At 33.0% G+C, this 15,022-nt stretch overlaps 1 protein-coding gene across 1 annotated transcript in view; it reads right to left on the bottom strand.

Moving 5' to 3' along the window:
* Positions 1–12,931, bottom strand: part of LOC138318655 (tubulin polyglutamylase TTLL5-like) — a 43,360-nt gene extending 30,429 nt beyond the window's left edge. The window contains exons 1-16 of the mRNA XM_069261225.1: positions 12,830–12,931; positions 11,408–11,681; positions 11,043–11,072; positions 9,671–9,783; positions 9,066–9,148; positions 6,800–6,970; positions 6,355–6,421; positions 6,043–6,125; positions 5,614–5,683; positions 5,265–5,349; positions 4,787–4,888; positions 4,452–4,543; positions 3,997–4,104; positions 3,543–3,624; positions 2,880–2,941; positions 1,681–1,769 (exon numbers count right to left, since the gene is read on the bottom strand). Coding sequence (XP_069117326.1) covers positions 1,681–1,769; positions 2,880–2,941; positions 3,543–3,624; positions 3,997–4,104; positions 4,452–4,543; positions 4,787–4,888; positions 5,265–5,349; positions 5,614–5,683; positions 6,043–6,125; positions 6,355–6,421; positions 6,800–6,970; positions 9,066–9,148; positions 9,671–9,783; positions 11,043–11,072; positions 11,408–11,520 — 1,350 coding nt within the window. The 5' untranslated portion in view covers positions 11,521–11,681; positions 12,830–12,931. The remainder of the gene's footprint in view (positions 1–1,680; positions 1,770–2,879; positions 2,942–3,542; positions 3,625–3,996; positions 4,105–4,451; positions 4,544–4,786; positions 4,889–5,264; positions 5,350–5,613; positions 5,684–6,042; positions 6,126–6,354; positions 6,422–6,799; positions 6,971–9,065; positions 9,149–9,670; positions 9,784–11,042; positions 11,073–11,407; positions 11,682–12,829) is intronic.
* Positions 12,932–15,022: the final 2,091 nt, after the last annotated feature.

Genomic DNA, 15,022 nt, shown 5'->3' on the forward strand with positions numbered 1-15,022 from the left:
CCTCAAACTGACGACCAAGAGATGAACTGGTAGTGAGAAATCACGGATACTTTATCAACATTTAGCCACTCAACCCTGAGATTAGAGGAATGAACACTATTTATCTCGCCATATAACCCTAAATAGATCACCAAAGATAAATGATGTTTTACTTACCTGAAAGACTGAATAGGTCACAGATTAAATTTGTTTTTATCTTTAAATCCAGAGGTGCATCACTGAAAGAAAGAACATAAAACTTACAATTTACATCCTGGACATACCGTATTGTAAACACTGAATGAACATTTTTCATAGGATGTTATATTACACTAGAGGACACCAATGACCAATTTTCTATTTTCAGTAACAGTTACAAACTTTTACCCTGAAAAGCAGCCCTGTGCAAGCACTTCTGGTAAGAAAGATATGCATGACAGTTTTTAGTTGAATTAGCCCATGGCTTTTTCTAGTGGGCTTTCTTAGGCTGAAAGTCCTAATATTAATTGAAATTACTTCAATTTTAGCTAAATTCAAGTTTATTCATGAAAATTGATTTACCAATTTAATGTTTTTCAAAAAAAGTTGAGGAAAAAAAAGCCTTACACTTGAATTACATTAATCAAATAGAGAAAAAAAATCACATCAATAATGAATGTGATTTTTTTTTCTCTCTATTTTCAGTAATAATTAAATTGATGCTTGTTTTGGGATATAAAAAACACACAAAAGCAAGCATTTTTAGCATGTGACATAAAAACTACTGATAAAAGTTATTGATAAAATCCACAAAACAGTTTAACTAATATATTGGCTTACATTTGATGTTAAGTGAACTTACCAGGCTAAAGAGGGAGACAGATTGACTTCTAGCACCCATGGTTTCATGTTGTCGTCAATGAGGACATCAAAACCATATAATTCTGTAACACAAGATTAATAGAGTAACAGTTTGTGTAATAACTGTTTTTTAATGAAATATCAAAAACATTTCAGTTTTATAACCTAATTTCCATTTTTTTTAAAACTAATATCACAATAGTCAATATTTTCAAGCCTGCATACAAGTGACAGATGGAATACACGGCATACCTTCAATGTGTTATCAATTTCATGATTTGCTGGGATTCAAAATTATGTACAAAACACTCTATGCAGAATATATATGCATAAGTTTTTAATAATCTTAAACAGTCGTATGAAAAGATTGGGCTCCTCCTTTTTCACTACTAAATTTGTTTATCTCAATCAAATAAGTTAAAAAGAATACAGTCAGTCGTTCCTATAATAATTACATCTTCTATTCTCATCTAATAAAAATAGCTTACTTGAGACAATCAAAATCCAAAATGTCACCCAAAGGAAATTTCATTTACCCAGGGTAGTTGATAAGTTCCTTATGATAGGCAATTAAGGCTGCATAAAACCAACCATGGTGATTTAATCACATTAACTACTAATACCAGTAAAGCTTAAAATATATACATTCTCACAATATTTTTCTATCACATCTACTGAATAGTCAAAGCTGTAAATGGCTGCTAGCTAGCATGCTAATTTGACTCGGTGGAGATAGATGTAAATGGCAATACTATGTGAAGAACACAAACAGCTATATATAGATACAAATGATTGGGTGAAGAGAGTAGACAGCTTTGTAGATCTGTATCACGTTAATCGCTGTCAGGTGTTCTGTCATACCTTTGCTCTGGAGGCTATTTTGGCAGTGACTTCTTGGTTCCTTCTGCTTTGCTGAAGCGTCCTCATCATTGGATCATGACAAATGATGCCTGTAATATTATTACAAATAACCCTACGACTTGTAATATTATTACAAATTATACCTGCAATGTCATAACAAACTCATCATGAATTAAACTTTACTGTAATGACAGTTCCTAATTGTGTTGTGGTGAACAAGGAAAGGAAGTGATCTCTGAAAATCAAACATCTTAAATTCAACTATGCCAAAGATATTTCACTGCATTTTTTTTTCTTAGTGAAAGATGCTCCACCGCTGACAAATCATCTTTTTTCACTATCAAAAACAAGAGCAGGTGATTTTGTATTTTTCTTCAGTTACAAAAGTTACATACTTTACACCATTACCACCATGGAAAAGTTTGAGCTTCTATTTTTTTCTTCAAGTTAAAAATATGAAAAATAATTAATTGCATCCCGAAAAAATTCCTTGGCACTATATCCTATATGAAATGAAGTACTGATTGCGCATGTACCGAAGGCAAAATGGATTATTTTGTATCATTTTTGTGTTAATTACCTGGTAGACATATATATATACACTATTAAACACCAATTATTGTTCATATAACGAATATCATTTATGTGCTGTCAACGGTGGAGCATCTTTAACATGTATTATTTTTTCAAGAAATGCTATTTTTATACAACAAACACTCAGGTATCGAATGTACAATGACTGCCAGAAAATAAAAACCCCATCCCTAATTTATGAATCCAGCAGGAATCAGATTCACAATTTAATGCACAATACCAATCTTTGAGACATTGTTGTGATCATTAATAATATGACAACAGCTAGGTGATTACAACATCAAATAGCATATCATGTTAAGGTGAGAATTTTCTATGGCATTGTTGGATTAAGAACAGACTGAGAATTAATTTAATTTATGTCAAATCATTTAAAGATTCTGTAGTGAAGAGGAGTAAGACTATCAGGAGATAATATCGACAACTGATCAAGTACCTGTCCCTGAAGGCCTCAAACTGACGACCAAGAGATGAACTGGTAGTGAGAAATAACGGATACTTTATCAACATTTAGCCACTCAACCCTGAGATTAGAGGAATGAACACTATTTATCTCGCCATATAACCCAAAATAGATCACCAAAGATAAATGATGTTTTACTTACCTGAAAGACTGAATAGGTCACAGATTAAATTTGTTTTTATCTTTAAATCCAGAGGTGCATCACTGAAAGAAAGAACATAAAACTTACAATTTACATCCTGGACATACCGTATTGTAAACACTGAATGAACATTTTTCATAGGATGTTATATTACACTAGAGGACACCAATGACCAATTTTCTATTTTCAGTAACAGTTACAAACTTTTACCCTGAAAAGCAGCCCTGTGCAAGCACTTCTGGTAAGAAAGATATGCATGACAGTTTTTAGTTGAATTAGCCCATGGCTTTTTCTAGTGGGCTTTCTTAGGCTGAAAGTCCTAATATTAATTGAAATTACTTCAATTTTAGCTAAATTCAAGTTTATTCATGAAAATTGATTTACCAATTTAATGTTTTTCAAAAAAGTTGAGGAAAAAAAAGCCTTACACTTGAATTACATTAATCAAATAGAGAAAAAAAATCACATCAATAATGAATGTGATTTTTTTTCTCTCTATTTTCAGTAATAATTAAATTGATGCTTGACCTTGGGATATAAAAAACACACAAAAGCAAGCATTTTTAGCATGTGACACAAAAACTACTGATAAAAGTTATTGATAAAATCCACAAAATAGTTTAACTAATATATTGGCTTACATTTGATGTTAAGTGAACTTACCAGGCTAAAGAGGGAGACAGATTGACTTCTAGCACCCATGGTTTCATGTTGTCGTCAATGAGGACATCAAAACCATATAATTCTGTAACACAAGATTAATAGAGTAACAGTTTGTGTAATAACTGTTTTTTAATGAAATATCAAAAACATTTCAGTTTTATAACCTAATTTCCATTTTTTTTAAAACTAATATCACAATAGTCAATATTTTCAAGCCTGCATACAAGTGACAGATGGAATACGGCATACTGAATAACATGAAATTTCAATGTGTTATCAATTTCATGATTTGCTGGGATTCAAAATTATGTAACAAAACTTCATTCAATGATAAGAATTGAATTTTAAATTATACACACTTTTATTTCATTATATTATACATACAGCTGTTTCACCTCTAAAATTCTTTAATTTCAAATCACTTACTAAATTTGATCTGGATATATAATCTTACCAAAACAGTTTCCTCTGAATGGCATAAACATCTTACAGGCTGTGGCGATGGGCAGTTCTACTGAGAGGATGGCCTTGATAATTACATCTTCTATTCTCATCATCAGAGCTTAAGTCAAATATCAGAGAGATATCGGTAAAGGGACACAACTAGGCACCAAGAGGACAGTTAAGTACTAATTAAGGGATGGAGAGCATGAAATGTATGCATGTGGCGGTGTACAGGGAATGAACTGTTCCTTGTAGCATTCAGGTACAGCTTCCTGCCTCAGTTGACACATTAGTTAATTGTTCCTACAAAAAGGCACACACCTGTGAATACAAGTTGGCCTCTCTTTAATGATAAATTAATGAGAAAATAGCTGTAAACTGATTTGATAAAGATGGTAGCTTATGGTGTGTAGTACTCTATTTTATCGAAACGTTACCAGGATGGAAGTCGTTGTAGAACTTTACCTGTTGTGTCACGTCCATGAGATCGAAGGTAACGTAATAAAGCCCCTAGTGACCATTTGTTTCCATAGTCTTCTACATCAGGGTCGTCATTTCTAACAAATGAAAAAGAAAATCAATAACTATATTCAAATGATCAGACGTGACAAGACATGAACAGTAAAATATGTTTTTTTTGACTTGTGAACAAAAGGTTAATTTATTCTACTTTGTTTCACAGCTACTAAAATTCACAATTTCCACATTTAAAACAGCTTTTGGCAAGTAACCTTATATAAAGAACATAACAACAGGATTTATAACAAATGTACAAAGAAGTGTGTTTCTTCTTCACTTACCTAACATAATCATCACTTTTCTTGTTGACACTGTAGTTAGTAAGATGCATGCATTGGTTACGGATGTGTCGGCCACTCTTCTCATACTTCACAGTGGCAAACCTTTAAGTCAAAGAATATGAAAATGTATAGTATTATAATCAGGTCTAATTTTACTTGGTCTTCAACACATTTAAACAAATGTTCTTATCAGTCTGTGTAAATTGATTGAAAACACAAATGAGTCTATATAGATCTCTTTACAACAACAATTAAGCTGAAATCACATCCACAGAAGAGAATCATTTTCATATTTATCACATTGATTGATTTTGTTTTGACAAAGGAAGCACAAAAGTTTTAAATGATCTGGAAAAGGTTGAATGCCATTGATAACTGGCTGCTTGGAACTCTGCAAATTGGAGTAAAATAGCTGAGCTGAAACAAGCCACCAATAAAATGAGGAATTCTTTAATAATCATTTTGAAACAGAACTTACCTGGTGAGTCCCTCCTCAAATAGGTAAATGACTAGTGGATCGTAGGAGGTAACACACACATACAGACGTACATCAAACTTAAAACCTGTCAAACATAGCAAATATAACAAATATGTCAGTGATTATATGATTTAAAAGTCTTAACAGCACATTATATAGCTGGTGAGCAGAACAGGCTCGTAATGATTGAAATATCATTCTACCTTATCCATTGATTAAAGTTTGAAATTAAATGTCTGATTCTTATCTTAAGAGTTATATGATTATCTAATAATAAAAATTAATCAAGTTATAATTCTGAACACTATTGTTTCTATGATTTGTCATGTTTTACATTAAATAAACTTACCATCTATAAGAAGAGGCTGATTTAAGTAGCGAGACACAATGAGATTCTCGTCTAAAGGCACCTGGTCCGGCTAGAAAACAAAGAGTCAACGATTAAAATAATTAAATAGGTAATACAAATCTGTTGGCTGTCACGATACACTGGAATAGTACACCTAAAAGCTTGTTTATCTGAGATGTTAGAAAGAATTATGTTATGTAGCTGTGAAGTACTAGTAACCATTGGTTAGATGGTTTTCTTCACCCAGGGAAAAAAGGCTTTAGAGCTGCTTTTCTCCCCATGCCTTAGTTATTTTTTCCCTGAGGAATGAATTGACTAGCTCATTTCTTTCCCTTGGAAAAGAATAGTTAACTAATTCTTCCCCTCAGGAATTTTTCAGCTGTGTAGAAAGAATTGGCTGTTACTTGTAAATGTCCAGACATAACTTACATGGTTACAGAGAAATACTCCTCTTCCTCTAGATGATGCCACTGGTTTCACAATCCAGGTCCCTTTCTCTCTTAGAAATGAGGCTGGAATGAAAAATAAACTCTTTGGAACTAGAAAATAAATGTCAAATAAATGCAATCCTCAATTCATAGCATTATCTGAAATAGATTTCTAATGAAAATCAGATGATTTACTCAATCACTTGACACATAAATTCATTCCATTAGCAGGTAATAGGTTATTTTTATGAATATTTAGATATCAAAGAAGGCAATTATTAGCACAAAATAGAAATGATAATTTGATACTTACCACAGAAATCTTGATATTCACTTGGCAGTATAAAACTTGATGGCAAAATATCAAAATGTTTCATCCCCTGTAAAAGTTAATGATTGAATAAAATATGTTTAGAAAAATAACATTATCATTTTGATGTTGATTTTAAGGGGAATACTAGTATTAAAATAATTATGAAGATCTTAAATTTATTTAGGAAAAAACTTAAGGACAGTGAAATAAGTTCACACTATTGACTCAATCTTAACATGTTTTTCTGCCATGTAAAAACAATTAACATTGAGACAGACCTTATTCTTTTGAGTGTAAATCTGTTCCCTTAATGGAATTTGTTTCTTTAACTTTAAATGATTTCAATGAAAGAATATTTGACTAAGAATTAGTTGTTCATATCTACTTTACGGATGAACAATTTATTTCAACTTCATACAGAAAATTATGTCTTATAGATATATACCTTTATCTGTTGCATCCGTTGAACATTTTTGTAAAGGCGATCCTTTCGTGTAAGTTCATATGAACGAGGAAAGTGGTTGATTTTTTGAAACTCTGTAAGACTGCGTAGTGTAAACGGCTTCAGATGGCCTCCTGTCCAAATGAAGTTGTAGTCAGAGCTATTTGGATGGACCTAAAATAAACAAGAGGCCCAAAGGGCCTTAACGGTCATCCGACTACCTTGGCAATAGTAAAATTAATCATATATGGTGTCACTTTGTCAGTACCATGTCAGGATCATTTTCAATTTCTTTCAACAAATTTTATTTCAAACAAGAGGCCCAAGGGCCTTAACATATAGAATATTAATTAGATATAGTGTCATGGTAGCCATCTTCGATTTGGGATCAACCAAAGACAGGGTTGGGGTAATTAACAAGAGGCCCAAAGGGCCTTAACGGTCATCTGACTACTTTGGCAATAGTAAAATTAATTATATATGATGTCACTTTGTCAGGACCATGTCAGGATCATTTTCAATTTCTTTCAACAAATTTGATTAAAAACAAGAGGCCCAAGGGCCTTTAAATATAGGAAATTAATTAGATATAGTGTCATGGTAGCCATTTTCGATTTGGGATCAACCAGAGATGTAACAATACTTTGTCGGGACCATGTCAGGATCATTTCATGCAAGTTTCAGCCAAATCCCTTCGGTAGAACTTGAGAAGAAGTTCAAAATGTGTTTTCAAGATGGCGGCTGTGGCGGCCATCTAGGATTTTGGATTGACCCGAAAAATAACAACACTTTGTCGGGACCATCTCAGGATCATTTCATGCAAGTTTCAGCCAAATTGCACCGGTAGAACTTGAGAAGAAGTTCAAAATGTGTTTTCAAAATGGCGGCTGTGGCGGCCATCTTGGATTTCGGATCAACCCGAAAAATAACAACACTGTGTCGAGACCATGTCAGGATCATTTCATGCAAGTTTCAGCCAAATCGCACCGGTAGAAATTGAGAAGAAGTTCAAAAATGTGTTTTCAAGATGGCGGCTGTGGCGGCCATCTTGGATTTCAGCTTGACCCGAAAAATAACAACACTTTGTCATGACCATCTCGGGATCATTTCATGCAAGTTTCAGCCAAATCCCTTCATGAGAACTTGAGAAGAAGTTCAAAATGTGTTTTCAAGATGGCGGTTGTGGCGGCCATCTTGGATTTCAGATCGACCCAACAAATAACAACATTTTGTCGGGACCATGTCAGGATCATTTCATGCAAGTTTCAGCCAAATCGCATCGGTAGAACTTGAGAAGAAGTTCAAAATGTGTTTTCAAGATGGCGGCTGTGGCGGCCATCTTGAATTTCGAATCGACCCGAAAAATAACAACATTTTGTCGGGACCATGTCAGGATCATTTCATGCAAGTTTCAGCCAAATCGCACCGGTAGAACTTGAGAAGAAGTTCAAAATGTGTTTTCAAAATGGCGGCTGTGGCGGCCATCTTGGATTTCGGATCGACCTGAAAAATAACAACACTTTGTCGGGACCATGTCAGGATCATTTCATGCAAGTTTCAGCCAAATCACACCAGTAGAACTTGAGAAGAAGTTCAAAATGTGTTTTCAAGATGGTGACTGTGGCGGCCATCTTGGATATCGGATCGACCCGAAAAATAACAACACTTTGTCGGGACCATGTCAGGATCATTTCATGCAAGTTTCAGCCAAATCGCACCGGTAGAACTTGAGAAGAAGTTCAAAATGTGTTTTCAAAATGGCGGCTGTGGCGGCCATCTTGGATTTCGGATCAACCTGAAAAATAACAACACTTTGTCGGGACCATGTCAGGATCATTTCATGTAAGTTTCAGCTAAATCGCACTGGTAGAACTTGAGAAGAAGTTCAAAATGTGAAAAGTTAACGCACGGCGAACGGCGCACGGCGGACGGCGGACGGCTGACGGCGGACGACGACGGACGAAACATGACGACTATAGGTCATCCTGACCCTTCGGGTCAGATGACCTAAAAAGGGAAGAATTGATTGAAATATCTTCTGAATAGAAAAAACATAGCAATTTCATTTGTAGCAAGGTAACATTTGTTCTTCATAAGCTTTTAAATGTAATAAATTTACACTCGTTAGGTCAAAGATCAAAATGCTAAGGAAGATAATCATTATTTTGAAATAAGGAAGGAAAGAAAGATGCATAGGTAAGTGCAATAAAGACTGACCGTCCTTAAGAAAATTCAGTGTTCACAATGTCAAAAGTATGGGAAAACTCACCTCATGGAATCCATGGAAGTTAAGGATGGTTCTCACAACTTTACATTCTGAGTTTCCAAACTTATAGGCAAGATGGTATCTCTCTGAAAAATAGACACATACATAAGATTGTATTTTAAATTTGCATTCACAATAAAATAAATCTATATAACTGTCACAACATATTCCAGGATGTTAAAATTCCAGTGACTTAATCTTAACAACAAGTTAACAATGTGTTTGACTTCCTCTTAACAACATGCATGTTAACAATATTATGATGTACACCAGAGTAAAGTTTCATTTACCACATTACAAATGGCCTTTGGGTCCAGTCTGAATTTGTACTTATTTTCAGTAACAGAAGATTCTTACTTAATTCAAACACTATTTCAAAATACAGTCCTTTACAAGCATATTTCATTTCATATATTTTTCCCTTGGTTATACAAGTTTTAAAATTATGAATTCGAAAAAAAATGTGAAAAACACCTTAATCTTTTAACAACTTTTTATTACACTGAGTAACTTTAATTAGCCATAATCTAAAGTTCATAACTTATATAGAAATTCAACTACACAGAATCCATTTTTGAGTATCAATCATTGTTGTGTTGAAAAAATACCTCCAACTGTTTTCATGTTGCCTTTCTTTGCTAGCACCATCTCAGGATTAAAGGTGACAACCGGTGTTTTCTTCCCATAGCCTGTCCATTGGATGTTCAACATCTCCTGGTGTCTGATAATAGAAAGACATCAAGTTAATACAATAATATATGGATACTACATATTACTGGTGAATAATATCCAAGGTGGAAGCGAAAATTACTGACAACACAAATTTATTTCAATTTAACATCTTATTCATTTTTAAGTGTATAAAGGTCAAGAAACTTTAATCAAAGAAAAAAGTTTTTATATTGTATTTGTTTATCATATATCAAATTTACTCAAGTAGACAAAAAAGGCGTATCATAAAAAATTACCTAAGAAACAACATACCGTTATGCTGTTTTTATATAAGATCATATTTTTTGTTAAACTACATTTACTTTTAAATCTTGGAGAGTCTATCTACTAGGTATGGTGCGCCTTTAATAATTATCAGTCAGTCTGAGTCAAACATTTGAAACTCAGAAGGACAGAATATCTGAGATATTAAAAAAGATGGAGTGAAACCTGGCCTAGTAAAAGTATCATGCTGTATATACTATATGAGCTAAAAGTACATTGTAGACATTATATGGTCCAGCATCTTTCATTTTAATTATATGTTGCCTACACACATGACTTTGTTTTTATAAATTGGCAAGCTATCATGCTAACAGAACTGACACAGCAAACAACTATATAGATACATGATACATAATATATTATGTGAAAATGATCACTACACACTAGGAAAATTGTGATGTTGTACAGGGGTGTCTATCATATCAATCATAAAAGGGAGGTAAGATAGACAAGAAATAAACACGTCTTAACTTATCTATCTGCTGCAGACTAAATGCTTTTAATATGAAATGACATCGGGTGATTTTTATCCTTTCATTTAAAATTTTTGAATATATTTAACATGTCTACTGCGAAACTGGGAAATATTTGACGACAGAAACAATGTTTAAATATTGATTATAATTGTCATTCACTGTATATATATTGATTTACAAATCATGTTTTGGGAATTATCAAAATTCAAATTATCAACTGAACCAAATAGAAAGCAAGATATACATATATTATGCATAATAAAAAAAAATTAACTTGCAAATATCTGCCAATAAAACAGCATTGTTTTTAAATTGCAAACATTCAACAAAAGTACTGATGAAACAATGGGATTTTACAGTGATATCATGTCTATATGGATCACATAGATAGAACATTAAGAGAGAAAGTGTGGTAGGTCTGGGATATTAAGTCACTCAGAAACAATCCAGACAGAAGGAGTGTGTTTATGTGTCCGATCAAAGGTTAATCAACTAATACAGTGTATACCTTCCATATCTTAACCGATGGTGACGTTTTCTAGAAAGAAATGTTTTGATCATAGAATACAAAACCAGGAAATAACATAATTATGAATGTATTTATCTAATATGCATGCAGAAGACTTTTTAGAATATAGATAATATTATGGAAGTATTTTTTATGATTAGTGAGATTTTATCATTTGTATAACTATCATTTTTTAAACAAAGCTAAACTAAAGAAAATTTACTTTTGATCTAAGAGTGAAAAAACTGAAAATTATCAAAATATGAAATATATTTTGTTCTCTTCATACTCTAGAATTATTTTATTGTTTTCACTAAGTTTCATTCTTAAAATGTCAATTCAGCAACAAACAAAAATGAACTTACTCTTCTTCATCAGTTTCATAATCAGAATCTCTTTCACTCCTCTCCTCCCCATCACTAGCTTCTGAGGGAGTCATGGAGCCTCCCCCATCGGATTCTGGGGGTTTCCCAGGCATTCTTTTTTTTATTCAATTACCAATACACTTGATATTATACTGTGCACGACTGCACAATAGCGTCTTCAGATGGAAGGCCATCTATAAATGCATGTAAACACTGCTTTGTGACTTCTTTAAAACATCTCAATTTCAGTTCACATTTCTTTGATGGGTTTCCACTGAAAGATACAAAACAACGTCACACATAAAGACCTTAAGTATCTTTTGTCTGATTTATGCTATTTTACTTCTAGAACAACTTGACTTACATTTCTGATGAACTTTAGGAATCATTGGCTCAGCTACATTCATTCTGGATATAATCCTTCTATAAGACACAGTAATACATGTGTGCACAATAAAACTGAAATACACTGACACTGTACAGTATATTGTATTTGCACTTTTAATCAAGTAATAATCAATGATGCACAGGTTAAGTGTTGAAATTCCTAGAGGATTTTATCAGATAACTATTGGGCAAGCCCTCCTGCCACATGGCTCATAGTTAAATTTACAATCTGATTTCCTTCCTCCAAGGACGTTTCTGTCCAAATCAGATTAAAATCCATTCAAAAACTAATAAAAAAAAAAACAATAGTTGCAATTTTATGAACTATTCCAATTTTCCACCTATTGAGCTCTGCTCCTCATAGCCAAGATGATTATGAAATCAGTTAAGGTATGTCACTTTGTACGCATCCATAAATTATTATAGAAGTCGACAAGGAAGATGATTTCAAAGTTATGGGCAGATCATGGATTCACTCAGTGCTGTTTAAATCTGCAGCACACAGTTGTAAATATTGGCTGAATACCATCATACATATTTCTTTTCTTTATTCAAATACTGTATAAGGATATTTTATTTATTATAAGTACGTCATACATGATTATATATCAATTAATCAACCCAAGGCATTCAACGTTATCGGAAGTGCAAATCTAAATATTATCTACTGGTTTTTAGTTTACAGTATCCATGGTTTCGCGTCAACTTTTTCTTTACCGGAAATCAATAAAGAGTACTTCCGTTCCGCCAAAAACAAAATATACAAAATACAGTTCTTCAGTTGATGTGTTAAACATCACAAGATTTGGCAACCTCTTTAAGAATATGCTCAAATAGTACATTGTCTTCGTACACAAACATAAACAAATACAGGAAACTGGTTAAAACACGACCAACTTAAGAAAACGAGCACCTTGCACTCGCCGACTCCAACTTTGCTGTCAATGAAAAACTTGAAATCACGCCTATTATTTCTTTGATAACAATTTAACATATAGCTTAAAGATAACATCTAGGTAAAATGATGAATTTTACCTGATCCATTTCTTGATCTAGATTAAAACCATTGTATTCTTCTTTGGGTCAGCGAGTTAAGACAGGCGCTGGAAGTAAACTATGGAACTATGGGTAATTCGGCCAAAGGCGACTCCTAATGAAAGAAACGTATTAAGTAATTTTCCGGAATATTTGTTATTATGGTACATCTGTGCTGTTTATTAACTTATATAAATTATCATTATAAAAAAATCATTCATTTATCTATCTGTTTATTCATTTAAAAATAAATGGAATATAATTCATTTCTTTATTCATATTATCCATTCAGTCACGTGATGGGTTAGGTGGGTGAGATCGCTGGAGATTGTTTTTTATCTATTTTTTTACCAAGAAATGCAGTGATTACTCTCCGATTTATGTGTCGAAATGTTTACTACATAGTAGACTAATATGTTGTATCACATATATTTTCAAAATTTTAAATTGTAAACTGAAATTTTTTCTTTTTAATTTTGTATCAAATTCCACAATCACCACAATACCATACTTCAAATTTCAGTGAAACTAATGATGTAATTATAAAGATGCTCCACCGCTGACAATTACAAAAGTTACTTATTTTACACCAATACCACAATTGAAAAGTTTGAGCTCCTAATTTTACTTCAAGTTAAAAATATGAAAAATAATTAATTGCATCCCGAAAAAATTCCGCGTGGCACTATATTTTATGCACCAAAGGCGAAATACATTATGTCATGTTATTTTTTGTGTTAATTAGGCATATATATATACGATTAAACACCAATTATTGTTCAAATGATGAATATCATTAAGCTCTGTCGGCGATGGAGCATCTTTAATGTTATTGTCTTATGTTAACTCGCAAAATGAAATCTTGATACTTCATGGACATGTATATCTGTAAAAATGCATAACTTTTCTTTTCATATAAATTACAAACGTACGACATCGAAATATAAACTTTATTTATTTTACATCGATTGCGAAACAAGTTAGGTCTTAGTGTGGGAGGAAACCGGAGTGCCCGGAGGATACCCCCGTAATCGGGTAGCTATATAATATAGGTGACCCCTGAACTTTCCACGTCCGTGACGGGGATCGAACCCCGGCCGGCTAGGTGAAAGACGAGTGGCTTAACCACTACACCATCCGATCATCCAATGTAGGACATCAGAATCAATCTTTATTTTTGTTTTACATTGTGTAAATGCTGTACTGTTATTAATGCTACATGTGTACTAAAGCGTCATGCATATTTTGTAGTTAGCTTTTAATGCTATATGAAGGAAGCAACTGGTCAAAATTTATGTGCCATTTATTTATGGATTTCATGATTTTTATTTTTTATGTACAATGTATTTTCCTGTGCATTTGCCTTAAAAAATGTTGAGATCAAATGAACGAAAACACTATTTTTAAAGCATGATATAACACTTACGGACAGACCAGCCCGCCTTTCCCGAGAAGTCCTATATTAGATTTATCAAGATAGAGTAACATCAAAACATATTATGGAAATATATTATGGATATGTACATCCTGTAAATATCGATCTATTGGGAGTAAATCTAAATAAGATGTACATGTACTTTGGCATAAAATATGCTCTCCGTATTGTATGAGAAATGATTAAATAAAGACGACTGATTAAAATTAAGACATATAATATAAAGAATGCAAAGCATAAAACAATACCACCGGGTTTCTTTATTGATTGGTTTTTACACGAATTCAATGTTATAATCCACGTATTTTTGTTTTGATTTATGTAATTTATTGTATTATAACATTGTTCGCTGTTCAGATTGTTTTAATTCATAGTGCATCGTGGGGTTTGTCAGGGCGACTCCTTGAGTCCATATATATCAAAACTAAATTATCGGTTTTAACAGTATATATATATATTATGTGAGTGGTGATTTAGATACCTGATATCATAGTGATAATAATTTGGACTTTAGCTTTGTCTATTTACAATTTAGAATTAATTCTTACCACTTATTGTCTCCCTGAATTGTTGAGCGTTCTCTATAGCGTTACTTTCTGCTCATATGCATAGTGCTCAGTATATGGGGAGTTGGGTGACTAGTTTGTCGCTTGAGAGTATAATGTGGCCGTGTGTGGTGTGGTTGTTCTGTGGCTCAGGAGGTAGTGAGATATTACTATAAATAGAGCGAAAAGCACATACTGCAGCCTCCCAAAACA

Source organism: Argopecten irradians, chromosome 3 (genome assembly GCF_041381155.1).
Source record: "Argopecten irradians isolate NY chromosome 3, Ai_NY, whole genome shotgun sequence".
NCBI lineage: Eukaryota > Metazoa > Mollusca > Bivalvia > Pectinida > Pectinidae > Argopecten > Argopecten irradians.